Genomic DNA, 13,298 nt, shown 5'->3' with positions numbered 1-13,298 from the left:
CCTCACAGCTCCTCAGAAAATCAGTAAATAAGAAAGGCAAAGAGAAGATGAAGACAAATTTAAAATTTTAAACAGTTGTAATCATCGAATATGTATTCTTGGTCTTATCCAACAAATAAAACATAAATCACTGTGGAGACAAAACTAACCTTATTGAATCAAAATATGAAATTCAGATATCTGTTTCCTTACAGGCAGCAGAGCTCATTATCCTGGCGCGGTGTTACTGAAGCAGGCATTGCCAAGCACTCCTATGACATAAGGGTCTGCTTTTTTGTGCCATATGCAGTATATTATTAATAAAACCGGAGGCATTTTACTGTGTATATTCTTATGTGACCAATGGACATAACAGAGAGCTGAGAGGAGACCAGTCAGCGCAGTACAGATGTGAGCCACTGCCAATGACTAAGAAATACCCAAATGCTGTGGTACAACTTATTAAAAAAAATAGATCCTGCCTTTTCCTCTTTTTCTGTCTGTTACAAGTGATTTTGGACAGCTTAACTTACAAATGGAAAACTATAATATACACTTCATGATGGTGGGCAAAGCTTTAAGTGTTCCCTCCTACCTCCCTGCCATAAGGAAGCCTTTAGAAGGTACAATCGACCCCAGACCCTGCCCTGCTTGAGGGACACGTTCTCCGTGCCATTATTAGTTTACGGGGTTTTCAATTCACCGTCCTTGTGGCCCAGTTTCTTCTCATTATTGTCTTTAGGTTTGCTTTATGTTTTTTTTTTTTTTTGCATTCCCCTTTTTATTTTCTTGCATTCCGTTTCATTTTGCTCAGCTTCCCAGGTGGTGCAGAAAGTTACCAGTAAGTATGGCAGCTACTGTGTTAGTGCCACTGTAGTGTGTGTGTTGTACTATAGATCTCCCTGATGTGTGTTCATGGATGGCCATGAGAAGCAACTGTCCATTGTGCGGACCTTCTGTGTGGGAAAAGAATTCATTCCATAAGATTATCTTGTGTTCCTAGAAATAAACCACTTAGTCTTCTGTAGTTGTAGCAGTGTGTGTTTTTGATCCAATATTGTGTGTTCTTAGTTTTAGTTAAAGATTTAAAGCCCTGCTCAAATATTCCAGTGCTTCATTAAGATATTAAAAAAATAAAAAGCACAGAGCCCGAGAATGCAGAAGTGAATTTTCAGTGAGGTTTGGTGTCTTGTTACTCAGTAAACCTCGCATGTGATTTTTAGCTTATTAAAGAGCAGACGGCATCATGTGATATTAATAAATATACAAGCCATTTCTTAAACATTTCAGTTGCAGGGAGAAAATGTTCCTGCAAAATGTAAAGACATCCTGTCCTGTGTCCGCATAGTAGGTTGTTTACCCTAAAATGTTTTGCTTCTTAAAATCTAAGAATGCGGGCACTTTTTAAAATGTTTTAGCAAGGGTTAAGATCAAAAATCTGCTAACTCCACTCCACTATGAGTGATGAAATGAATGGAAAAAAACGAGGGGCTCCAGTTCTGCACCACCACCATCGGTTTGTGCCACCTTCTAGTCGGAAGTTATTTCTTCACAGTCATAGTGTGTATTACTTTGCCACATAAAACTGCGTTTTAAAGTGAAGTATATTTTAGACATTTTAAAGGCGCCTTGTCTGTTTGTGCAGTTTACAATGGGGCTGGAAAACCAGGTCCACAGGCAAATGAAAAAGCCTTAAAACTCACCAAATGTGTCACCTTTGAAGTAGCAGAGGTTTTGATTGGAGACATTATGCCTTCCGCATTTACTGTAGGACACTAGAAATAATTCCTTTATCATGGACTCCTGTAACTTTTTTCTTCAGGTAAGATTGCATTTTCTTTTTGCTTGTCTGCTCAGAGATGGAGTTGTGGCATCCTGACAAGCCCCCTGGCCCCCAAATTGCATTCTGCTTCTGCAGTTCTGTTCTGCCATGGCTCGTAATAATAGATATGATTATTTTGTCCTAAATTGTGCTTAATTTTTGCCCTTTACATTCTGTAGTATTCTTTCATATAACCTACAGAGCGAGATTCACTCCGAGTGGCAGCATTTTGTTCTCCTTTGTACAAATAACAATCAATCTAAACAGAACTGATCACACAGCCTTGTATTTTTAATAAAAGCCTCAGATTTTGAAAGGTCAAAAGCACATTCATGTTGCAGTTTTCTGTGGCGTGTTCAGCATGTGGGCCATGAAATAATGAAAAGGGCAGAGTGTGCAATGGGGCAGATTTGTGTCTCAAAAGCAATTATTGGCATTTGAATGCATGAGAAATTATTGTTGCACTGAGGATAAAATTAATAAATAAAAAAATGAAGAAGAAGAACCGAGTCCATTGTATCTAAGTGAGTAAACTCGCTGACATTCAGTGATAGTAATTATGTCGTAAATACTCGGGAAGAACGTGTCGCAGCCCCTGACGTTGTGAGGCAGACTCAGCACTCCCTGATGTGCGGCCTTCAGCGAAGAGCGACAAGCTCACTGCGTCTGACCCTGAGCTCATGTGACGGGAGTGGACGCTTAAGAAAACCACAGAGCCACCTCACCAAGGGCCTCATATATAAACGATGTGTACACACAAAAATGTTGCGTACTCCCATTTCCACGCTCAAATCACGATGTATAAAACCCAAACTTGGCATAAAGCCACGCACATTTCTACGGTACCTCATACCCTGGCATACGCAAGTTCTCCGCTCGATTTTGCAAACTGCCAGCACCCAGTGTCAAAGCAGTGTTTTTGTTCCAGATTGGTTTCCCTTTCTTTTTTAGATCCACATCCCTGACGCGGCTTTATCATATACACAGAAATTAACCGCATACTGTTTATTAGTTTAAGGCATCTGATTGTAATTAACCTGTAACAATATAATGGTCCACAGAATGGTCAAACTATTCCAAATACCATAGCTGCTTTAGCATTGTTACTCTCAATGCACCAGTCAGAGTATTTATCTCACTGTATCTGAGTGCGCAATCTGATCGTAAAGAGAATTATCGGTATACAGCATCAAGAACATGCTGCCTCAGCCATTCTCATATGACACTCTCATACGACATATGCTTCAGAGCCTTTCCTGTACTGATCTTGCGGTTCAGAAACAGTTTCATCCCAAGATCTATAAGCACAATCAATCAGTCCATCAAGTGCTCCTTGTAGAACTGTTTGTACTTACAAGTACAATTACCTTACTGCAAACTTGCGATACAGTTATAATATTGTACAAGCTGCACCACTTTATAAAGCGAGTGTTTACATATGATGACAATATCATTTTTAAGATGAAATGCAGCAAAATATGTTTATTATATTAAACAAAAAAAAATGTTAACATCATTTAAATAATCTATATTTGTAATAATTAAACATGTGAGGACACGGTGTCACAGTGCTAGCTAGTTCACAGATTGATCCTACCTTGTGCTGTATCTATGTTTGCTGGGCTGGCACGACACTGGAAGGATAGATAGATAGAATAATGGAACATGTACTATGAAGATATTTCAATGTTCCTTAAAAGTTTTGAAGAATCGGCATTCTAAGCTTACAGATGGCTTAACGTCTATTACAGAGCTGATTTTGTGGCAATTTGGTTACTTGAAGAAAGAAAAGGAGGGATAGGAATTAGGGGTGAGTACATTTTGAAAGAGACAGTACTGCTGCAATAAAATTAATTCATCGAAGGTCGTGTACAGCGCAGCAAGCATCTTGCAGGAGGCAGGAACAGTCTCTGGACAGGGCACCAGCTCGTCACTATCGCTGCACCACCGTGTTCCCATGTTTAATAACATGCTTTAACTTCTGTCATCATGAAAATGATATCAAGTATACATCTCAGTATTTAAATTATTCAGAGAGCTGTAATATCATGAATGTAATGGATTCTGTGTCCTGTCAGAGGAAGAGAAAGCCCAAAAGCACGTCGTGATTTACACACACAGAACATATAGAAGATCAAATACAAAACAAAGCATTTAACGTGCTACTTTAGTTACAATGGTATTTGAGAAACTAGTAAACGATTTAATGATGAAGTTTATGATGTTCTACTTTAATGACAAAATAAACTATGTGATTAAAGTGGAAATTTCAAGATTAAAGTTGACATTTCAACCTTTTTTCTCACTGTGTCCTTATTTTTTTCTTCTTTTCTCTGTACGGTGGGCTACAACTCACCTTTTCTGATATCTGACAACTTCTTTTTTATTTCGGGCACTGTGCAACTTTGTGAACTTGAGCTTTCAAGTTTCTCCGACACTCTGTCAGTCGATCAACTTCCTTTTGTTGTTTATACCACTGTTTAAACCAACAAATAGTATGTTTTTCTTTGCCTCCACTTGGTATTCGCTGAAATTCTTCTGTTTACCCCAGTGCTTTTTCCATTGCCTTTTCACAGAAAACTGAGCTTAAGGGCTGTTTATATTGATTTGCATATTCAAAGAGGCGTAATTCTGGGAGGAGTTGAGGAGTGGCAGCAGGCGCGTGCATGTGTGTTACTTTTCACGCTGACCAGGATTTATAGAGCAGAAGAACGTGGAAGTTGGTGTACGCACAGATTTATGCATCTGGATTTTTTTGTGCATATGCACATTTCCGCTTTTGTCCTTATGCCATGTTAGAGTGTGAATTCTACGCACAGCGTTATGCATGAGGCCCCAGATGTTGGCATAAAGGGGCTCACTCCATTCTGCCGTCTCTCTCGCCCCCCCCAGGGGTTAGTACAATATTCTCTCTCAATGAAGCACATGTATGTTTATCATCAATCCAGCCGCAGGAGTAGATGTCTTTGTAAAACAAAAAACAAGTGAGAGAACATTAGGAATTGTGAGTGGGCCTTTTCAGTTTTTAATGCCTGGTGGTCTACAGAACAGAGGCAACAATTCACTTCAGGGCATCCACATTTAGCGTCAATTGGTGATGGCCTTGTGAGGTAATTACATGCCGCTGGCCCCAAACGATGCTGCAGGAGAAGAAAGCAAGGTGGTCTCCTTTGAAAATGACTGACTCTTACAACGGTGGTTTGCTTTTTGTTTTGTTTTTCCTTCTTAAAACATGCTTTTTTTTTTTTTTTTTGTAATACGCATTTAATCTAAAGAGGCAGATCAGTACTTGGTAACAGCTTTTGCCTTAAAAAATGGACATGTTTGGTAAGTTATAAGGCTTTATAATAGGACTGCAGCCCCCTTCACCTCCATTAAAGAAATCCCAGGCTTTCCCTTTAATTGGTCATCACTGTGGCCGTCTGCTTTGTAAGTCGCCCCATACAGTAAATCTAAAGAAATGTAAACCACTATACATACTTAAGATGCTGGCCTTCATGTAACCTAACAAAATGGCGTTACTGGAGTTTGAGTGCAAGTCCACCGGTATATAAAAAACACCAAGCAGCACCACTGAGTTTTGTTTTCTTTCTGGACTTTGTCTTGCAGGATGAATCCCTTCAAAGGCTGCAGAAGGAATCGGAAATTTTGCAGAAAACATATGCACACTACTTTGACCTTACCATCATCAATAATGAGATTGATGAGACCATCAGACACCTGGAAGAGGCGATTGACGTTGTGTGCACCACTCAACAATGGGTGCCTGTTTCCTGGGTCTATTGAGACCCCCCCTTCAAAAGCATCTTTGTGGAACTTCATCATTCCCTGCAAAATAAAGCAGAAGACATACACCTCAAACAGTGAAAAACCTCGTTGTAAATGACCTGACGTCAATCAGTCTCGGCCCCTACAGACTACCTAGATGTAGTATAGCATACAATTTTTAAATATTGTCATGTCCTTATAGATAGGAGGCAACATTTTATAGAGAATTTTTAAAGAGACAGTATCCAAATGTCCAGTACAAACTTTAAATTATAAGAGAAAACAACCTATGGGCGTCTGTGATATTTCTGTAATATAAGATGGAATAACCCTTAAAGCCCCTCCCTCTGCCTTTGAGACAGACGTTCCCCACTGTGGCGTCCCCCCCTCCATCATCGGAGTCCCAAAGCCAGTGCAGGCCCCCTTTTGTGATGCTGTCTCCTTAAAAACCACCTACAGTAAATGTTTTAGAGATTTGAATGAGGTCTCATGCATGTGGACAGTCGCAAGCTCTCATGCTGTTGGTGTTCTCAGTGTCAGACTGCTGTGATCTACAGCGGAGTACATTCCATTAGGTTGGAAATCGAGGCGCACCCAAGGGAACAAAATCTTTATGGAAATAAATTGTAACCTATGCACATCCCTTGCATTTTGGGCAAATTTATAAAACAACTGATTTTTATTAATCATGTAGTGAGATGTGTTTGTAAATTGTCTCAACTTTAATTTGTTGTATGTAAGGGGAAAGAAAAAAAAGAAAAAACAAACTCTGCCAGGTTCACCATTTCAGAAGTGTGTCGTTTGAGAGTATTAATGTTTTAATTAAGCTTAATCAAAAGAAGAAAAAATGATGATTTTTATTCTGTATGTAATTGTTTTAAAGGGGGGCACATTTTGCAAGTAAATACTGTGCAGAAGAAGAAGATCCAGTTTGTGTGTCCAATTCGAAAAGCTGTGTATATCACAAACTGTTTACTTCACAATTGCCCTGTGTAAATTCCTCTGAAAATGAGAAGCAGCTCTACAGTTTTTTTAAATATATTTCCTTTTATGTGTTCAACAAGTAAAATGCCTTTGGTTCATCTTTTTTATTATTTAAATATATATAAAACCATTTATCCTCTTCTGTCTGCTTTTCCTTTAGAACGGCCTAAGGTTGTTCCTCTCTTTGCTCCGAGGGCCCAGCGTTTTTTTTTTTTTTATTCGTTTCTTTTTCACTCTCTGAATACGATGGCTGCAGCAGCACATTTACCGAGCATTCAGCCGACTGGAGGGTCTGGAAGAGAGAGAATCAACAAACTAACAAACTAACAGACATGAATGCTCGGTACAGCCTGCTACGCCAAAGAGCTTTCAGCAGGCTGGTATGTTCTGAATGCTCTGGCCGAGCTCTTTAGGTTTTTCTGTTAAATGTCAGTTCTCTGAACCTGCTACTGTGCTGGAGACTGCAGGCCCAAATCAGGACAGGCGGGGAAAACAAACTGAAGAACAAGGCACTCTGTACGCTGCGTGTTACAATCCCTGAGACCCGCTAAGAGAGGGAAAGCTTACGCTCTGGCCCTGGCTGAGGCTCGGGTTTCTGAACCCCCTTATTCAGTTCAGGTTTGGCAGGAGAAGCAGAAGGCCACAAGCAATTCTGGGGCTGAAGAGAAGATTGGCACAGGGCATAGTAACTCCTCTCACAACAAGATCAAGCTGAGAGACGTCCATTAACGTGAAGTAACACGCAACCCGTTTATAGGATGTGGGAGGAATACTGGAGTGTCAACAGTAAAGCACACAGGCACTGGGAGAATGTGTGCTGATCAGTGCTTACATGTGTGACCAGCAGGCAACATGTGAGCCAAAAACCAACTGTGGACGTGAACATTTATATATACACACAGAAACTGTTTACACTGTTATATTGCGAGGAGCTCAAAACCATAAACACAAGAACAAAAATGAACCGACAGGAAAACTCTTCAGCTGTCTCAGGCACCATAACCCTAGTTGGGACAACAACGGTGGGGTGAGGGTTGGTTAGAATGGATGCGGTGCTAGCAGAGGTGGGGGATCAATGGTGTCAGGCGTCCCATGACTGCTCAGGCTCCCCTGGTCTGTGGCCTGAAACAGAAACCATTAGGCTGTGATGCAAGACGTGTGTGTAGCTCCAAAGTCCCTGACTGGACTGACATGCAGACCAAAAAAGGAAGAACAGCTCACTGTGGTCCTGAGGCACAGAAGCATGTGACCTCATTGACCAGTTAATGTCACCTTCGTCAAGTTCTGGTTTCCTGTGATGTGAAGATGGAAGTACATACTATCATGTCTCCTCAAGATGGTGGATGATAAATACCAAGGAAAAGACCCACACAAGAAACACAGTGATGCACGTTCCTTACAAGAGCACGCACAGTATCTGTTCTTATGACTGCCTCCTGCCTGTAGGATGAAACTGTCTCTAATCCACGGGTGCAAGAGCCAGCGGCCCTGTGCTGTTTGCTGGGAAATCGCATGCGTAGGACGGCTGAGGCCTTTTGTGACTCTCGTTGCCTGTGTTGTATGCAGGAGACAATTCAGAACATATATGCTGCCTAAAGCTGCTGACTTCAATTCTTTATGTGATAAAAGATACCCAAGCACAAGGAGAACAGGACAACTGACTGTGTGTAACAAGCTGCGTTGAGAAATTTGTAAATTCCAACTTACAAAACCTTCATTGAGGGGTGCACTGCGGTTTTGTCCTCAGAAAATACTAAAACACGTTAATAAAAAATGAAGAACTGACGGACATCAGTGGTGCATCTGCCGTAAGACCATCTTAACTAAAGTGTCTAACTTACCTTGAAATGTTACTTTTACTTGACCTGCTATTCCTAAATACATTTAGATAAACAAACGCAAAAGTGACTGACAGCCAAGAGCCGGACGAGGAAGACGAGGCTGATGGAAACGTGGGCCGGAGAGCAGGAAGCGGCAAGCAGCATGTTGCTTTTGTGAGGATCAGTGCGTCTGCTGATGTTCTGAGAAGGAACCTCCAGGTTTTACACAGAGGGTCTTGTCACCTGCACCAGTGCACACTTTAGATTCCTTTTTCCATTTTGTGGAAGTAAACTTTAAAAAGTGATCAAACCTGAAAAAGAACACAAAATGGACAATTTTAGTTGGGTAAGTTGACAGTTGCCTGTTACAAAGTGACCTGGCAGATGACAGATCTCACTGGCTCTGCAGCACCTCCATAAACTACTGGCATCACCGACACACTACAGGCTGCCAGGATGAGCAGAAGCGCAGACTCCCTCCATTGTCATGTTGCTTTCACATCTACACCTTTTCTATACCTGGCATGCTTATGGGTCGTCTATGCCAGTACCTCCCAGAGCTGCTGGCCGAGTCAAGTGGGCTTGGCATGAAGCCGGTCAGGAGCCATTGTTAAACGGTTAGCAAATAAGGCTTAATTGCTTTCTCCAGACTGGTTACAGAGATTTGGAAAATGTGTCGATGAAGCACAGACCACGAACAACAGTAACTTTGTATCACTTAGTGGAGGAACAAATGTTCTTGGTGTTATGATGTTCTCCTTCTCCCAGCCAAGCAAAGCAGAGACCAGTTGTTCAAACAGACCGGAGGTGCTGCCAGTTTTCTCACATCTTTGTGTTTCTCTCTTTAACACTCCAAATGGTCCCCCAGCGACACACAGTAACATACGTTGTGAAGGAGAACTTGGACGGCTGGCATGTTAGTCTGGATGGTAGCTGTTCCCTTTCCTGGTCATGGGTACACTAGGAGGCAACATCCCTGTGGTTGTACATTTGGACAGCCTCAGGGTTGCCTGGGAGTTGTAGTTCTAAGCACTGTTGGCGCCTTTGGTGACTGCTGAAGGAGGCTGCAGAAAGTCCACTGCTGTGTCACCTGGAGGTTCTGCCTGAGCTATGGAGCTGACGTGCCGAAAGCTTAAAAAGGAAACCTCGGCATCACCAGAAGAGGAAGAAGAGGAGGAAAGGAAAATGGATAAGAATTGTGCTGGTCGGTTGGTTAAATATGTTTATACGATAAAGTGAAAATAAAAGAATCGGCTAAATCCAGGCCTTGTGTCCAGCATTGGGGTATGGGGGTCTGAGATACCCCTTACAGGCCACAAAATACATAAAGCCCAAAATGCCACACCAGGATCCCATTTATAATACACTGCATGGGTTCAAGTGTAAATGTGTGCATACATCAAAAAAAAATATAACATTTATAAACCCGGCATACACACATTAGTCTGAATCCCAATCCGCTTGTAAATGCACTTACCTCAAACTCCACCCATTTCACACCCTGAAACAACCATATAAGGAGCATGCTAATCAACCTCATGCATATGCAATGAGCACACTTACCTGTATGTTACAACAATGGCAACACAGAGAAGAAGACCGAACTGCTCGTCTCTAAAGGGCAAGTGCAAAGCTCTAAAAGCACCAGTGTCCCCAACAGGCGTAAATATTCTACCAGCAACGCTATGTCTGAAAAGAAAGAAAAATAAAAAAAAAGGTCTGACCTCAAATAGAGGCAAAGCGGCTCCCTCATCACCGGCACAGAGGAAGAGCCACAGGCAGAGGCCGTGCTCTCGAGTTTCGATCTGTGAATAGCACCTCCAGTTAGAGATGCCTGATTATGTGCATTTCGCCAGAGAAGTTTGGAGGTACCGGTGTGGGAGCTGCAGAGGCATCGGGTCAAGCACTTAACACAGGCAAGCTAGACCACCTACAGTTGTGCGGGACATCTAAGTCCATATCAACGAGGTCGGGAGTCGAGGAGTATTGTGCTGCACCCCACTGTGTCATGTAGCACTGGCTTCCAGCGGACACATCGTCACCACCGTCTGTATTTGAGAAGTCCTCCACAATTGAGCATGGAAGAGTAGCGGGGGGCCGGTGTCTGAGCAGTAGCACATTTAATGACATAATTGTCATTACAATTAATAGTATAAGCCCTGGGAAAAAGTAGAGGGATCAGCCAGTAACCTCACCAACAAGCCAGCCATAATGTACAGCACCATCAGCAAGCAAATGTTACTTTGCCTCAAAATAAATAAATGGTGGGTCGACCCACTGAGCCACAATGTGTGTTAGTCTCATTTTAGCAGCACAGATGACTTGTATATCACTTGTATGTTAATTGAACGATACTGCTTATGGTTAACAACAGCAGCTTCATTCTTGGCAAGTGTCCTTATTTCAATACCAGTACCGCCAATTGCCAAGGTGACGTTAGGAAAAACAGACATTGCTGCAAATTGCCTGTTTATGTTGGCCTGTACAACCAAATCACACGGAAAATGAATGTAGCGCCTCGTCACTCAGATTATGGCTTCCGGCACAGCAGGCATGATGGAGATGAACCTTGGCTGAGATATTCCTGACCTGTCTGCCAGTTCCCTCTGTCATGTGTCTGTTGCCAGAAAGCCAACCGTTATTAAAACCTGAATATGAACAGGTGTAGCCCAATTTTGGGCAGTCTGCCTTTCTAATGTTGGGCCAACTAGACACAAAGTTCCCAGACAACGCCTCCTGGAAGCCTAAATCAGCACATAAGCCAGTCATCACCAGGGGCAAAAAAAAAATCTTGCCAGTTCCTCAGAAATGATTCCCATCACATATGACCACTTGGATAGTCTTGAAGCAGCACCAAACAGGCCATGTCGTGTCAAACCATTAGGCTATGAATAGGCTATAGGGCAGGAGTTTTACAGCTTTTGTACACAGGGAGTGAATCAGACTTGGGTTTTTACTTGATGCAATTATTGACAACAAACGATTGTACTGATTTATAATCCTGAGATTTGACAACATAAACTAAAAAAAAAAAAACAAAAACAGTTCTTCAGTGCAAAATTTGCAGCACTGGCATTCTTAACAGGGAACCAAAATAGAGTCTATACATTATATTCGTTACTTTAGAGGTTTAAGATGTTTGGTCACATTAATGCACATTATAAGAACTGCTTGGTGATATGAATTATTATATGCATGAGTCGTTAATTAGCTGGTTTGGCTGCATTTCCCTATTTGATCAAGGGTGTTTGCATTTCCCACTTTCTTCAGAATGTGCTGCACAGATGAATCAGAGTTGCCATAAATATACACAACTTTTCCCATCATGTTTTCTTTTAGAAATCTTGACTTTTGCAAGGAAAGTAGCGAATGCACGTTTTAGGTGTCATTTTGTGCATATGGAACTTCTGTAACTCTGACCCCTGGTGACCGATTCATGAATGAAGTCATCAACTCCAGCGCTGCGGAGGATAAAAACTTCAAATTCTGAAAAACCTGAACTTCTCACGACTGGAATTTCAGGAAGTTGAATTTAATTTAGTGAAACTCTGGAATTCCAGGTTTTTGTATTTTCTTACTGTTTATCTTCAGATAGATTTCTAACACTGAATATCCTGAAATGTTAAAGGTACCTTTACTGTCATATTTGAAGTATGAAGAATAGTTGATCTAAATTAAATAAAAATGAAAATTTGAAGTGAACAATTCGATAACAAGGAGTGTGTGGTAGAAATGAGTCACCAGTGAAAATCTTTGGATTTGACTAGAATGCTTTCAACATTAAAGAACGAGCTGAAATACCCGGCACTGAGAAAAATATCATAAAAAAAAAATAAAACACAACTTTAAAAATAAAAATACATTAATAAACAATCACTAATGTGCTTGTATTGTTTACTGAAATGTCTTGTTACAGTCATATGAAAATGTTTGGGAACCCCTCTTAATTCTTTGGATTTTTGTTTATCATTGGCTGAGCTTTCAAAGTAGCAACTTCCTTTTAATATATGACATGCCTTTTAGAAACAATAGTATTTCAGCAGTGACATTAAGTTTATTGGATTAACAGAAAATATGCAATATGCATCATAACAAAATTAGACAGGTTCATAAATTTAGGCACCCCAACAGAGATATTACATCAATACTTAGTTGAGCCTCTTTTTGCAAATATAACAGCCTCTAGACACCTCCTATAGGCTTTGATGAGTGTCTGGATTCTGGATAGAGGGATTTTTGACCATTCTTCCATACAAAATCTCTCCAGTTCAGTTAAATTTGATGGCTGCCGAGCATGGACAGCCTGCTTCAAATCATCCCATAGATGTTCAATGGTATTCAAGTCAGGGGACTGTGACGGCCATGCCAGAACATTGTACTTCTCCCTCTGCATGAATGCCTTTGTAGATTTCGAACTGCGTTTTGGGTCATTGTCTTCTTGGAATATCTTGGCCATGACACAGGCAGTCACATCACCTCATCATGGACCACACACTTAATAACCAGACCAGAGTCACACACTCAAGCCAACCTGTAATTCTGGGTACTACTTTAATTAAAAAGAGTGTTGTGCCTTGTTAGCCATTATGAATGTAGTGAGAAGTCAAGAAAAATGCCTCAAAAGCTTGCATATTGTCGTCTTTATAGTTCGCCAATAAAAGGTGTCATTTTGCTTGATTTCTCACTACATTAAAATTACAAGCAACAGAATTGCTTTCAAAAATAGTTCAATTTGTAACCACATGGGAATAAACTTGAGAATTGACCCTTTATAACATGTAACAGTGCGGCTAAATGCATTTGGTTTGTGTGACTGTATTTAGCAAGACAACCCGTGGGACTTCATGGAGTTCAGTTGTCTTTGCCGTTCTACTCCAGTTCCAGCTGCAGGAATGAAGAGCGCATTCATTCTCCGCTCAGCCCTC

At 41.2% G+C, this 13,298-nt stretch overlaps 1 protein-coding gene across 11 annotated transcripts in view; it reads left to right on the top strand.

The window, feature by feature from the left end:
• The window catches only part of caska (calcium/calmodulin-dependent serine protein kinase a), a 509,789-nt gene extending 503,151 nt beyond the window's left edge, over positions 1-6,638 (top strand). For all 11 annotated transcript variants that reach the window (XM_039745129.1, XM_039745125.1, XM_039745124.1 and 8 more), the window contains one exon: positions 5,411-6,638. In XM_039745129.1, the coding sequence (XP_039601063.1) occupies positions 5,411-5,587 (177 nt within the window). In that variant the 3' untranslated portion in view covers positions 5,588-6,638. The remainder of the gene's footprint in view (positions 1-5,410) is intronic.
• The last annotated feature ends 6,660 nt before the right edge of the window (positions 6,639-13,298 follow it).

Source organism: Polypterus senegalus, chromosome 2, assembly GCF_016835505.1.
Source record: "Polypterus senegalus isolate Bchr_013 chromosome 2, ASM1683550v1, whole genome shotgun sequence".
Classification (NCBI taxonomy): domain Eukaryota; kingdom Metazoa; phylum Chordata; class Cladistia; order Polypteriformes; family Polypteridae; genus Polypterus; species Polypterus senegalus.
Note: the sequence above shows the minus strand (reverse complement) of the source record. Positions and strands in the feature narration are given on the sequence as shown.